This window comes from Molothrus aeneus, chromosome 6 (assembly GCF_037042795.1).
Source record: "Molothrus aeneus isolate 106 chromosome 6, BPBGC_Maene_1.0, whole genome shotgun sequence".
Classification (NCBI taxonomy): Eukaryota; Metazoa; Chordata; class Aves; order Passeriformes; family Icteridae; genus Molothrus; species Molothrus aeneus.
The window spans coordinates 26,976,044-26,992,042 of NC_089651.1; the positions used below are offsets into that span (position 1 = coordinate 26,976,044).

Here is a 15,999-nt window from a genome sequence, read left to right on the forward strand (position 1 = left end):
TAAATCAAGCATATTCTTCATGCTAATGACACCCCCCACCATCTGTGCCAGAAAAAGCCATAGAAATTATGTATCAAGTACAAAAGAGAAGTTTTGAAGTTATTTGATATTGTCTTATAATTTCCTTTCTCTGCTGTTTTATGAACCCATTTGTTTTTTAATGTGATACACAGCCTTCTTCCATTTTCACAGAATCACAGAATGGTTTGAGTTGGAGGGGACCTTTAAAGTTCATCTAGCCCAGCCCCCCTGCAATGAGCAGGGACATTTTCAACTAGATCAGGTTGCTCAGAGTCCCATCCGACATGACCTTGAATGTTTCCAGGGATGGTGCATCCACCAACCCTCTGGGCAACCAGTTCCAGTGTTTCACCGCCATCATTGTAAAAAATTTCTTCCTGTATTTATCCTAAATCTACCCTCCTTGAGTTTCAAACCATTAGCCATTGTCCTACTGCAACAGACCTTGCTAATAGGTTTGTCCACATCTTTCTCTCAAGCACTGTGGAAAGCATCCTTGAAAATCTGCCAGCTCAGTTCTGCTCCCCTGCCCCTTAGCACCCCATCAGTGTCTCTCAAGACAGCCAATGGCACCTGGTGGGTCTCTCCACGCCTGACAATTCCTCCCCTGCACCAAGATCCTGCCATTTCACTGTAGATCAGGCTGGCTCAGGAGCAATTCTCTTCAGTGACTGAGGGAGGACAGTCACACATTACTTTTCCCATGAAGTATTAAAAGCTTTTCTCTTCATAACTCTAGGTCATATATGCCACAGCGCTGTTTACAGGGATTTCAGCACTAATGTCTGCATGAGTATGAGACTATTTCAGGCAACATTATAATCCAAGTTGCTAATGAATTGAAAAGAAAGTTGGAAATACTCCCTACCTAATGGTGAGCTCCTCAGGTAGTTCCTTCTCTTCCTCCCAGATAAGCATATCTACAATGTATTTTATCACAGAGGGAAACACTTTTCTAGAATGCTCCATAATTTCTTCATTCAACTGACATTCAGAATTCTGTAAAACATGAGATAATATTAACATGGCAAAGAACCTAAAAAAAATTAAATGGGGGTTGATATAGTACCTTATTAATATTATAGGAAATTATACTATAATATATACATACTGTATATTATATACATATATAATACTGTACATTTTACTATACATACATACTGTAAATTTTATATATACATACGTGTACTATAATCAGGAAATAATCTTTTTCACAATTTTCAAGCACATTAACCTCACCTAATGTCTTCTTTTCAAAGTTACTTCATTGCAAGGGCTCTCAGTAGTACTCCAACAGTTTCATATACCTTTCTTTATGCATCCATGTTTTATCTAGGCCTAGAATATGAAAGGCCTCATCAAATGTGTTACTTTCTTTTCTAAAAATACTTCTTTAATTTTTTATTTTTTATAATTTTCTTAGCTTTTTTTTTAATTTGCATTCAAAAAAGCTGTTAACAGCTTTCTGCAGTCCCATAGATATTTAAAAGTTTCCAGTGCAGACCAAGCAACAAGCTCCCCTGATAAACAAATCACTCCTTATTGCAGCTTCAACCATTTTTATCTCCGAAATCCATTAACTTTCTTCAAAAAGAAGGACAAAAAAGTGAAGGAAAACTTTGATTCATTTTTCTGTAAGGCCAGTGCTTTTTATTCCTTTTCCACTCGACTTTTGAACTGGAACATAAATAACAGTATGTTTGCTACAAAACCATCAGGGATTTGGGGTCTGCTTACAATGACAAATGCTGAGGTTTTTTTCATCCTAAATTATCTCAGAATGAAGGACTCTGAAAAAAACCCCAAATTTTACCTGAAGCAGCTGATTTTTCTACATTGTCTTTAAGAATTCCTTGTAAGATGGCATATTTTTGTTAATATGCTCTTTTACCAGGTACAATAACCATGAGACATCCTAGCATAAAAGGTTAGTTTCAAGGCACAGAACATTATTTTTAGTCATAGTGACAGATCACACGCCAGAAGTAACTGACCAATTCAATTGTTCAGTAATGCAGTAATGTAGAAAACAGAAAAAAATAAAATCAAACTTCTAAACATTTGCTAACTGCTGGGAAACCAATTATTTGTAAATGAGAACTAATATACTTTGCAAGAAAAAGAACAAGAGAGTGCAATTTCAATTCCAAATGAAAGACTCAAGCACACAAGACAGGTAGATGAAACTGCCTGCAAACAAAAAGCAAAAAAACCAAAGGATGTCTAATATACATGTTTGAACCCAAACACCTTGACCAAGGAAATCCTGATTCAACTTGACTGAACTTGTTACATGAGTTATACAAGACATATAGAGGAATAAGCACTTTTTAAAATAAGAAGGTAACATTTACAAATTTTTTTTATTTCACTTTAAGCAATGTTCTTACTTCTTTTGGAGAACTTGATGCTCCAGGCTCATGTTTAGTACACAGCGGTCCAGCCTTCCATGCCTCCGTATCCCCACAGTCACAAAATCCACCTCCAGTGGAGCTATGCATCTGGAAAAACCATGTATTTCAGTAATGAAATATGGCCATAAAAAGCAGGAGGAAAATAGGCATTGTGAATTATTTAAATAAACTACAAATATAAATATCTACCTAAAAACAGAAGAGTCTTACCACAACTTTTTTTAGATAAAAGGAAACTTTTTATCTGTTAAAAGTTTATCTTTTACCCCCCCTCAAAGGAGAAGGGCGGTAAAAGATAAATTTTTTGAGCAGAAAATAAAGAAATAAATAAATTGCTACTACAGAAAGGTATGCAAGACCTAAATAAATTTAACTTGAAAGTAAGTGAAAAAGCCTATGACTGATGAGTGTTCTTATTTATAAATGCAAAATATTTCTGGGTTTATTCACAAAATAATAGCAAAGCTACGCCTTCTTTAAAATTACTTCACCAAGTTAGAAAATAATATAAAAAAACAATGTGCACATTAAACAGACAGTTAGTAGTAGTTCTAACCAAAGAAAAGATGACACAATCAGCATCTAAATACATTTTTATAACTTTAACTTTGCAGTGCACTTTCAGAAGAGTACAAATTCTGAGCCTCCATTTTGGCAAAAAGTTCAGACAAAACTCAAGGCAAAACCAATTATCCTTAGCTTCCTCCAAATCCCCAATCTTGTAATAACTCTAAAAAAACTCTGACCCAATAAAAGGACATTCAAAAATCTGTTATTTACCTGAAGCATTTTAAAATAAGATTATCTAATTCGACATGCTTTGAGCAGGAGGCTGGACTAGGTGACCTCCTTAGGTCCCTGCCAACATAAATTATTCTATGAATCTATAAAGGGCACATTTTGTATTCTTTAGATGAAAATGCTACAAATCTGCTCCCATCTAAACTACCTACTTCCATAGCTGATGTTCTGCCTGAAGAATTTACTGTAAAACACAGAAATGACAACAGCTTCTCAGCCCAGCTGTGGCTCCAAAGTGCTTTGTAATCATTACGGTCAGCTTTCCCTGGGTTTTCACCTTACTTATATCCCAACAAAACTGACTAGGACTTAGGACTGCCATTTTCAGTCACAGCTCTTTGCTCTGACCTACACTTCCATGAAACTGCCAAAGAGAATAATGCTGTATGCATTAATAAACACTCCTTTGTTTCTGCAATTAGCAAGTTGCTGTTCTTAGAAGAAGCTTAACATAGCTAAAAACACAAGACAGATTAATTCATAAATTCCAGAATTTATTTTTTCAATAATAAAATTACTAATGGTTTATATGCAGCTCATTATAGTCTCAAAAGAACTTCTCTAAAGCTACAAGTACCACTTCTTAAACTAAGATTTTCCTACCTTGTACCGGTGGTTCTTGTGAATGCTATTCTGGAAGCAGTCAATACAGAGCACACAAGTTGGATCAACTGCACAGTCTCTGCAACAGAGATAAGTGGAAATGATAAGTGGAAAACTTTCTAAAACAAACACCTGAAATTTTAATGCACAAAAGAATATGTTGTTCAAAAAAAAAAAAGAAAAATTGAGATTAACAACAGATTCAAATTATAAAAACATTGTTTTTCATCATTCTTCTGTGACATGGAATAACCAGTCTTGTTAAGTTTGAACCATGTGCTGAAATCTCTTACATCAAATTCTGTCAAAAACATGCTCAATTTCCACTTTCAAAACTTCCTTAGCAAAACTTTTTCTGGTTTTGCTAAGAATAAGCAGCTAGGAAAACCAGTGAGGACTCTGAATTAACCTTTATTATTGTTTCCAACATCAATCAGTAGTCAGTTTGCTCATTAAACTTTTGCTATACTTCTACTAGGATTATGTTTCTAACTTTTAAAACAGAAGTTAAAGTCTGAAAAGAATTCCTCACTAAATAAGCTAGGAATGCATACTTTGAAATGTAACTTGTAAAGTTTCACTCATGCATTTCAATAACCTGAAAATAGAGAATTACACTCATGGGCAATCTAATTCCATTTTATCCTCTGTTTCACATACATACTTTTATACATTGCCTTTTTCCTTAAAACATGGACTTTTTTTTCTTTAAATGCATTTTAATTCTATACAAAATGTGGATGACAGGTGCTGAATGACAACATATCAAATTTTTTACTCTAGACCATTGTTCAACATTTAGTTCAAGCCTCATTTACAACTAAAATATCATGGTAATTCTGATTACAGAAATAGCTTCTTTCCAAACCTTCAGATTATAATAATCATTACAACAATTTAATACTTCTGTAACATTAATTTATTACCATAAATCTACTGAAAGATGAATCAAAGTAAATGGAGGTAGAAGTGCCTGCTAGATCTGAAATTCAAGACATTCAGATTTTGGAACCGCAGAATATCTTTTGTTTTTAGTATTTTAGAAGCCTAAAGCAAACAGATACCTAGCTTCAGTTGCAGTAGTACAATACAGTACTTTGTATAAATACTACCACATTTTTGCAGGACTGCAACTCAAAAAAATAAGAAAGAGACCAACTCAGACATTTAGCTTTGTCTCTTTGCCTGCTACCATACATGAACTCTGGAGAGGTAGGAAGAAAATTATTCTTGTTCTAACAGCACTGAACTGCCTTGTCCTGCTTTTTCCTTCGTGCAGCTGTCCCACTCACTATACACTTTCTAGTATACACAGCAGGACTTCTTCAAAGACCATTCTCCTTTCATGCACAACACTAGCTGATTCCTAGAAAAGGCTGAAGAGTATGTGATTGATTAAAACTTTACAGGGAAACTCATAAACAAAGTATATAGAGAGCTTTTATTTTGACACTTCCTAAATTCTAAGGGATGGATTTTTTTACTGATAGTGCTTTTCATCCTTAATAATATTCTCTTACTATTTCTAATTAAATGTTTTAAGCTTTTAAAATAAACTGAAAATTAGAATAAACTATGGCAATAACATCATATCAATGCTCATCAATTGCCAGAACTGTTGCAATCTTAACATCCACCACAAACACTGCTAGCTTTTTAATAATATATTTTATTCATGATACTCATTAATGTATTAGTATTAATAGGAATTAATAAAATTAATTCTATCAAATCAATGAGCTGCCACCTTTAATATACTGCAGGATGAGAAAAAAAGGTGAAAAATTACCATTGCTCACACAGCTATTCCCAAAGCAAAGGACTGATGATGCTCAGAAATGCTGGATTCTTTTTCAGACTTTGAAAGGGTGAGTACTGTATCCCTCAATTCAGGCACAGACTCCATATTCATACATTATCATCCAACACTTTTAACAAACAGCTTTCAGTACTTTTAGTAACTTTTCCATTTCCCTCCCCATTTCTCTGCCAAAGCCTCTTTTCATACACAATTTTCCTCGCTCTAAAGTGGTTTGAAATGGGAAACAAATGCCAACATTAGTTAAACAAAGAAGTCCCATGACACAAGCAATGTCTAGTTAGCAGCACAACTGATTTTATTAAAGCACTTTGCTCCATTATCTCAGATGGGAACACTGATGACAACACACCCTCATCCTCACCTGCAGGAGTACGTTGTCTCCCCTCCTTTGAACACCTTTCCACACAGCTGGGAGGTTCCACTCTGCTGTAGTTTCTCCAGGAACATATCTGGGTCCTCCCCAAACAAATAACATTCCAGGGGGTATAATATTGCTGCCTGGACCATTTCTTCTTGTTTCTCCACCAAGGGGTCCATTTCAGCAGAGTAAATATTTGGCACATGTTTTGCCAAGCACTGTAAAAATGTAGCTTGGAAGTCGAATCTTTCATCACACCACTGCAACAAAAAGTACACCCATGGATAAACAAACAAATAAGGAAATATAAAGAAAATAGGATTACACACTCCTACTGTGAATTCAGAATTCTTTCCTACATCAGAAGTCAGTTCTTTGAGCAATAAAATCAAAGAAACCATGGATTTCCAATGATTTCTCTGCTATTTTCCACCACCTCTGTTCCTTTGAAGTCTTCTACTAAAAACACTCTAAGGCAAGAGCTGGCAAGTGCAGTGTTACAGTGTTAGAGAAACCCATGCACTAAATAATTTTCAACTACACACTTCCCCCACAGGCCAACCAATACACAAAGTTTGATGTCTGTTCAACTGCTGACAAATGGAAAGAATTGCCACAGCTGGGAAAAGTTTGGGATTCACTCCTTTGCCTGCTGATAGTCACAAAACATGTACCAACTTAATGGTCTTCTGAAAGCCTTGTTGAACTGATCATTAGAGGTCAATAGCTGCTGAGGAAGAAAGAGCCCAAATGATCATACAAGCTTAGTGTCATTGGCAAACCAGGCTAAAATGCAATTTCTTTTTTGTAAGACAATTAATGAAAGTATTTGTATTTTGACTTGAGGTTCTTAGTCCATAACTTCACTTCCAAGTGATTTACTTCTCCAAACAGTTCTCTCCAATTGTCCTATTTCTTTCAATTCAGAATAGTACTTTTTTTCATATTATTCCCATGATTTAGAAATAACTTTTGGTTCTTCCTATTGCAAATCAGTCAAGGCTCTAAAAGAGAACATCCTTTCAAACACCACCTTGGTTAAAATCCACATATCACAGAATATGCTAAGTTGGAACAGACTCACAAGGACCTTTAAGTCCAAAACAGGACAACCCCAAGAACCACAGTGAGTGCCTAAGAGCATTGTCCAAATGCTTCTGGAACTCTGGCAAGACTGGAGCCACAACCACTTCTCCAGGAAGCTTGTTCCAGTACCAAGCCACGCTTCGGTGGAAAAGCTTTCTCGTAATATCCAACCCAAATCTCTCCTGATGCAATCTTATGCTGTTCCCTCAGGTTCTGTCACTGGTCACCACAGAGGAGAGATGAGTGCCTGCTCCTCCTCCTGCCCTCACAAGGCAGTTGCAGACTGCAGTGAAGTCTCCCCTCAGTCTCCTCCAGGCTGAATGGACCAAGTGACCCCAGCTGCTCTTCATACAGCTCCCCTCTAGGCCCTTTGCCGTCCTTGCTGCCCTCCAATAGGTTTGCATCGTTCTTATATTGTGGGGCCCAAAACTGCACAAAAGATTGAAGATGAGTGCAAGAAAAAAAAATACATATGTAAATTCATAAAGCTTTAAAGGGTATTTTCTCCAGGTCAGCAAGCAGGGAACGAGCAAAGCAACCACCAAAGGGTTCAGACTGAAAGAAGGGTCAAAGAAGTAGATGACATAACTTTTTATGTGAAAAGTAAAAAATCCTCAATCCTTTATTTATTTATTTGGCCATTAATCTTCCTCAGCATTACCCTTAGGTAGCCCATTACATCATTTATCATGGTGAAAATGCATGGCAGAAGCTGATGAAAAAGATAAGCCATGGATAATGTGGTCAAGCAGAACAGTGGATTTGCCCACAATCATATTAGAATATTCTTATTTTGAGAGTGCAGCAACTTGATCAGTCTAATCAGATTCCTTGAACCACAAAGCATTCAAACCTATCCATTACTATCTGAAAATGTAGACCCATCCATGAATTGAAAGGAGCCAGTTATTTTAATTCCAATGCTAACAAATAAATCTGGTTTTGTTCCAGAATTTCACCTAAGCAGTAAGCACCACTGAAATTATTGTATTGGTCATAAAAGCTGTAGCATACATACACACATAATACATATGCAATCTGTATACATATACATACATGCACTCAAATATATAGGTATGCATTTATTTTCACATTCAGATGTGAGGAACAAAAAGAAAATGAAACAAATTAAATGGGTGCCTTTTTATTTTAATAAAGTTATTCAAATTTTTCAACTACCTAGCAACACTTTTATTAAATAAAAGTGATGCTTACCCAGGGCATAAAGACATTAAATTGCAAAAAAGAACTAGAAATTAAATCCAAATTTATCAGATACTTGCATATTAACACTGAAAAAACAAAACAAAAACAAAAAAAATCACACACAGCTGATGGTTCTGAGAAAGATATTCAATGGTAAGAGGTAGACGAAAATGGAATTACTTGATCGTGTGTTTATTTTTTATGCATCTGATTTAAATGAGTGGAAGTGAATTATTCTTATCATAATTAAACTTCATAATTTAGTGTTTCTGCTTAAACACTTGTCCTCCTGTAACTAGTTTTTGTTTTATCTTACCTATACTGCATCATGCCTTCTTCAAATCCCTCTCCCACTTTGGTCACTGTATTTTTTAAATGCAGGAGGGTGGGGGGATGTGGGCCCTGTGGCACACTCTGTTCACAGAGCACAAGAGAATCCCAATCTGTCCCCTTCCAGCTCAATGAACCAGGTTCCCAGGAGATGGTGCAAGTTTAGCTTTTGTGCTGTCGATCCAGAGCACGTCATAGCTTCAAGAAACACAAGGATAAGCTTCCCTGAAAATCTGCCAGAAGTATAAAATGGGTTCTCACACAGTCAAACTTACAAGCATTTCAAGCATTCTTGTGCAAAGCTTTTAATTCTATTTAAATGTTGTTCCAAGAAGAGAGGACAGGAAGTAGGAAAGAAGAGGGAAGAAGGGAAGCAAGAGAACTTTCTCAAGCAGGCTGTCTGCCTTCTGGTAAGAACACTAAAATATATGCTCAGCCTGTACATCACCCAGGAAATATCCATTATACTCACAAAAAAACAAGAACATTATTTTTCTTATTTCTCAAAACTGCACCAGGCTAAACTTCAGACCTATCCCATACCCTCTGTGCCTCCTATGAGAAATCATTTATTCCTTTCATCAAAATCTTTTTACTTTATTATCTTCAAAAGTATAAAATTACATACAAAACTTTTAACAATACAAAATCTGCCAAATAAAACACCCCCTAGAATTAACTTGATTCTTCAGCTTGACTCTCTTTGTCCCCTTGTGCCCACATAATGAAACTGAACAGTTTCAAAAGTCCCACTTGCTCACTCACCTGAGCTCCCTTACCTGAGCTCACACCTGTCAAGTGCTCAATTGCTACAGATATTAAAAACAATATGAATTGATAGGCTTTTTGTTTTTATTGACAGGATGAGCTGGAAGTCTAGAAAAGCCAAATTGATGCACAAGACAGCCGCAAGCCGAGATGGGGCTCACACTGCAGCTTTCTGCCCAGCCCTGGATAGGCAGCCCCGAGAGGCTGTGAAAATGCCATCCTTTGACATATTCAAAAGCCAGCTGGGTACAGTCCCTGGAAACCTGTTCTAGGTGACCCTGCTGGAGCAAGGAGTTTGAACAGAATGACGTGCAGAGGTGCCTCAATCACTGTGTGATTCAAATGCTACGTAAGGAAAAGTATTGTTTCTTCATCAATCTCTATTAATGTTCTAATTTTTGCTACTAGTAAGCTCTAGAGAAAAGTTATTTTCCAGATTTGATCCCACTTAAGAGTAAATTTGAAATACAGTACTGAAAGAGACAGAAGTCATGAAATAATACAATTAAGGAAGAAACATTAGCAGGTAACCAAAATAATACTATCAGTCAGCTCTTCACAGCCCCCCAGCACTCAGACCCTACTCACAGGGGCCCATATGCTCTAACTAACAGAGAAAAGCCTAGAGGAAGCTGGCTGAATACACTCTACTCCAACTGACACTATCCCACTGGAAAATATTTTCGGACTGTAAACTTAAAATTACTGATTTTAGGAAAAAGAACCACCTTCACATTTGGAGCACATCAGAGCTTCATCTAAAATCTGAATTCTGAAATTGCTAAGCTTTCAAATACTTGTATTAGTGACCTTAGTAGAATTCTTTCCATGGGTTTCTTGGTCATTTTCTCACTTTTAATTAGTTTGTCAAAGAAACAGCCATGTCACCACATGGCCCACGTGGACATACACATGGCCCTGAAATAAAACCCCGACAAACAGTGACCAGAATGAGCTAAGGGAGTTATCATTGCAGCAGCACACCACAACCTTTCCTGCAGAGGGAGAGTAACATCCACATCATGTGGTATTGGAAACAGCAGGTAAAGGTGACACTCAAAAACCTGACACTAGTGAAGAGTGTACATCAAAGATACACGTTGTCTCCTAGCTCTGCTTTTATACTTTATATTTCTAACCTGCTCCAGACCCATCTCTTTTCCTACTTCAATCACACATTCCTGTCACATTCACTATTTTAAGATTAGGATAATTCTCAAACTGCATGAAAGAAGAAGAAGGGAGGCAGGAGGAGTTTCAAAGCTGTGTTTCTCAAGTGCTAGCAGTTTTGTCAGAAGAGCAGACACACAAACCATTTTGTCTATCACATTTGATTTGTGCATTATAACAAAAGCAGTAATTTGTCATCTTTATTGAGTCTTCAGAAGAATACTGTGACACAAGCACTGCTTCACAATACCACTTGAGAGCAAACCATTAGGAAACAATTTCTTGTCCTGCATGGGAAACATATTCTCCTCTGTGGGATCAGAAACATATTCTCCTCTGTGGGATCAAACTAATATTTCTTCCCATGTGTAACCACATAGAGCTTTTCCCAAATGTCAATTTCAACCAAACATGCATATTTATCCTACATGTAAAAGGACTGTTTGTAGCTTTTTCCAAAACCTTTAAATAAGCCTCATGCCTAAAGGTCAGAGGTAGAGAAATTCTAATTGCCTACAAATACTGCTATAAAATACACAAAATATCTGTCATGGATATAGCAAATATATCCATATCCAATTTTGTCTTTCACAAACACATTCCATTTAAGAATACTACCAATAATAACAGGAACGAGAAAGAAAGAAGTGTGTAAGAAAAAAAAAAAAGGGGGGGGAAGTTAACAACGCTCTCAATTCACTTTTCACCTGCTGACCAAGCATCAAATGAGATTTCTCACCCCTATGACAAAATTTCCTTATCATTGCTGAGATTTATTATGTACACTAATTCAGTAGCTGTTGCTTCCACGACAATTTCTGATCTACCTTCTAAGCACAGTTCTCTTGGAACTCTGAAGTCTTTTCCAAATAACAGCTTGCACAAGGCAATATTATAAAAAGCAGCTGTACTTTAACTGCATTGATTGACAAGCTGATCTTTTAGTGCAAAAGTGATTGCCTGAATTTCAAGACTATATTTAGATCTATACATTAATCAGTGAAAAGGAATATTAATATTTATGAACATAAAACAAGAAATTATGAAGGAACAGACACTACCAGTAGCATGAACTAAAACCTGTACCTGGTCCAGCATTCTAGTTAAAAGGAATAATAAAATCCTTTGTTATGTATAGCAAAACTCTGTCAGGCATGAGATGACAATACCAGCTGCCTGTCAAAGCAGCTAGAAAAAGCAGGCTTTTCAAAGTAAATATTTCAAATGCTGGGCGTATACTGATTTCAAGCTGGTGCCATTCAACATAAATACCAAATGCAAAAGGCAGCTTTACTTTAAGGCACAGAACACTCGTACAAGTTAAACAGCGATTAGCAGAACAGCATCTCAGAAAACTTTTATTCCGATATTACCTAACTAACTGAGGAAACAGATGATATTTTAAAAGGATAAATATGCACAAGTTATTTGATAAGTAGGCAGAATACTAAAAATTTCTTTGAAAAGGAAAGTTCAAAGGATTCTTGAACTAACATTTTCATATAAGGGTTCTGCTTTCAACATTTTGGCTCCATTTTTCCTTCTTATTATTTTGGTTTAAAATTGGCAGTTTTCTAATGCACTGAAAATAAGAACCAGCTAGAGTACAGAACACCTAGGCATTATTTTTAGCAAAAATGACATGAAGACAAGACAATCTATTTCAGCCTCAAACATATATACTCCAAAAAGAAGAGGCTTCAAAAATAAACACTAGAAATTTACATATTTCTTCTTCCATGCCTTAAATCAAGCTTTTTTTTTTTTTAGGAGTATAAATTCTATCTCTGGAAGGGCACAATGCAGGGAGTTAAAATGGAAACTTAATTTGTTTTGTCACAGGAATTATGTTGTTTCATATTCTCCAACAAAGCACAGCCAATGTTTTAGTAGAGAATCTAAGCTGTAAAAATTACTCTTTAGAACTCAAATACAAAATATCTGTTTTCTGATGCATCTGTCATCTCACTTTAGTATCCAGTCCGCTCTAGATGTCAGTAATTACACTAAAAGAAGGAACTTAGGTTTCTAAAGTTTTTTTCCCTTGGCACAACATGGGTAACATTCAAGACTGTCTAACGTTGTCCTAACAATACATCAACTTCGACCTGAAGACATAGAAGACCTTTTTGATCTCTTCAGTCATTTAACTTTGGCCCCTGAGCCAAAGCAGGCTGCCAATTCATGTCAAAAGATGCTTTAATGATGCAGGTGTTTGCCCACTTGGAATGAGACCCAAAACCAGCACAGACTACTAAAGCTTTGTCTAGAGCACAACCTACCTCGATTCCAGCAGCCACCAGCGCTGAGCTGAACCAGAGCAAATGGGTGACCACCAGAGAAGGACAAGCAACCAGCAGCACCATCCGCTACTGTTTCAGCTGCTGGACAGCTAAAACTAAGGTCTTCTTCAGAGTAAACAATGCACAGACCTAAGCTGCTCAAATTCTTGGCAACTGTAGGTCACTTTTAAATCACAGGCACCTCCAAAACCCGAGAGCACAGCTGCAGCTCATGGGAGGAAGCACTTGAAAGCAATCTGCTGCCCAAGGAGACAACTGGAGTCAAATCATGGCTTGTAGCTCTCTCCTCCGTGCTGGAGGTATCTCTATTGTACCTCCCTACCAATTGGATACTCCAGCCTAAATATGCGGCAAAATTAGCAGGATACTACTACTAAGTAGGTTCAACAGGAAAAATAGCCAGGAATTCTGGAACTGGAACTAATTTTTAGTCTTTGGGACATGCAATCTAATCACCTTTTTATGTTCCAAGTTTTTTGGTGAAACCTTCATTTGATAGATAGCAAAATACAATTAACACCAGAGGAAGCAGAAATTTAGTACCACACCGTAAGCCAAAACAATGTGCAAAATATTTTGGGGGAAAAGTTATTCTCCCTATAAAAATAGCAAAATCATCTTTGCAGAGTTACTTATTTTGTGAGACTTCGAAATTGAATTTGAAGTTCTGACTACTCATTTGACATCATTTAAATTTTGTTTCTAGAGAAACAAAGGAAATACTTTTATTCTTTCTCTGATCCTTAACATCCATCCTGTGGTCTCCTACATTTGAAGGAACTTAACATCCATGAAATGTTTCAGCAAGCACCAGGTTGCACTTCAAAATACACAACTACAGTGAGTATTTACAAAGAATTAATTCATTAATGGAAGGATTGGGGGGTGCAGGGGGTAGAAAACAACACCACTGCTTTTTTTTTTTTTAATTCTCTGTGTAGTCACACTTATTTTCCATTTATCATCAATTTTAAGATCCACTGTACACACTAATTCTGCAGTGAAGGAATGTGCAGAAATATTCAGGTGATCTATCCATATTCAGCACTCACTCAGCATCCCTCAAACACTTTCCCTTATACAAGAACCTGTTTATCCCTAACTTCTCTGCTGCTGTGATATCTAGGAGACACTGAAACAGTTACATGCTATCAGGAATATCCACTGCTTTCTCCTGAAGCCACATACCTCTCACAACTGCAATACTGTAATGGGACTAGAGCAACCATATGTTGTGCACTTTATGTGGACTCAAGCAAAGACAACAGATACCACTCTTACAATCAGTCCACCCCTGCACTAACAAAAGTCACAAACATTACCAAGTATAAGTAGACAGGAAAGAAAAAACCACAGCACTACCAGATGCTGTAGCAAAGTGAAAGAACTTCAGTAAATATATAGGGATGCAAACAGGACCTGGGCCATGCTCCAGTTACCTGCTGCAACTTTCACAGCTCCATTCCTTGGACACTGACACAAGTGTACAGTAAACACTCTTCTGCCAATATGCTGCACTGCTCTAAATACAGCAGCCTTGACTGTGTGCATTTCAGGGCTTAGATAAAGGATATGATGACTTACCTAAAATGAAGTTTTAAACAAATTTGGCTTAGCAAAGTAAAATTATATGGACGCGTCATCTGGTCTAAGCAGGTCAATTCAGTTTAGAAGACACTGCAACTCCAAATAAGAGGCCTGACTCAGATTTCACTAATTTCAAGAAACAACCTGCACATGAATATGAATATCCCCTCCATATTACTGCTTGATTAGGACACATCCACGGTAGCAGGACTCCTCATATACATTTTCTCAACTATGTAACAGCACTGAATGACACAAGAGATCTGAAATACATTAAAATGCACAAGTGCCTGTATTGTGCTTTACATTATGAAACTGAAATTTGAAATTTTCCTGTCTTTAAAGGAAATATCCTAATAATTAAAGCTTTTCTCTTCTTCTTCTTTTCTCTTCTACATCTCAGCTTTTGTTAGGAGTTCTGACTGATGGCAAAAGAAAGAACCTTTAAAAAAAAACCCTTTTCTTTGCAAATATTACTGAGAAGGTACACATACATGAACATTTGAAGATTCAGTGTAAATTTAAAATCCTTCAAATAGCTTAATATCAAGGTCCTGCTCCAGGTAGCAGACACAAAAGCAGGCAGGAGTCAAACCAGAATTTGTTTAGAATACAAATGGACAACCAACCAAGGGCAGGATCCAGCCTGCAAAGCAGGCTTTTGTCAAGCCACCAGCAATGCCTGCTAGCCAACTACTGGACAAGCCAAGTCCAGCCCATCAGCCATCTAAACTGTGGATGCTGTTGGGAAAGGAAAGAAAGTAAACCAGAGTTTGGTAGACAAGGTTTACTACTTAATTAGCATTAAATTCAGCCCACTCTCCTCCAGGGCAGCTCAGAAAGCAATACAGCCACTACGGAGAAGCAGAAGCCCAGACAGGACCTGAATTCCAACTAATGCAGTGAAACATCAAGTATTTTCACCCACAGTCACCCAACCTGAAGTGCTGGAGATAAATGCAGAGAAGACACCACTGACTTGGGCTGGGTGCAGAAGAGTTTATTACCTGAGTCACCACCATCCATTCCAGAATCAGGCTGGCTCCTGCAGAATCATTCAGGTAATCCTGCATCATGCACCCAGCACTCCGGGAAGGCTTGCAGCCAGATGTGGTGCTGCACTGCAGCCGATGGCACCCAAAGCCAGAGCTGAACAGAGGAGCCAGAGTCTGTCTGACTGCTCAGACATTCAGACAGATTTGACAAGTTCAGTGAGGCCAAAGCTCACCCTATTTAACCAGTTCTTTCCACTCCACACCACTTTCCAATTCTAGCACCACAGTGACTTTCAGAACAGTTCTGCACAGGGAAAGCACAAGTCAGGCAGGACATAATAGTTCTAGCTACTTAGTACCATCTTTAGGACAGCAATAAATTGGGGATACTGCTTCCAGATTACAGCAGTCTCCAGCATCACTATGCCCAGGTTTGCTATCTGACATCACAAATGCTGTCAGACACAATCCAAGTACATATCTCAGGCTCTTCTTCTCCCTTTTTATAACATACCCTCAGCCCCTACTCCCTGTC

General features: G+C 37.3%; 1 protein-coding gene across 1 annotated transcript in view; it reads right to left on the reverse strand.

The window, feature by feature from the left end:
* Positions 1-15,999, reverse strand: part of UBR1 (ubiquitin protein ligase E3 component n-recognin 1) — a 60,389-nt gene that overhangs the window by 42,652 nt on the left and 1,738 nt on the right. The window contains exons 2-5 of the mRNA XM_066551604.1: positions 6,023-6,279; positions 3,840-3,918; positions 2,412-2,522; positions 890-1,020 (exon numbers count right to left, since the gene is read on the reverse strand). Coding sequence (XP_066407701.1) covers positions 890-1,020; positions 2,412-2,522; positions 3,840-3,918; positions 6,023-6,279 — 578 coding nt within the window. The remainder of the gene's footprint in view (positions 1-889; positions 1,021-2,411; positions 2,523-3,839; positions 3,919-6,022; positions 6,280-15,999) is intronic.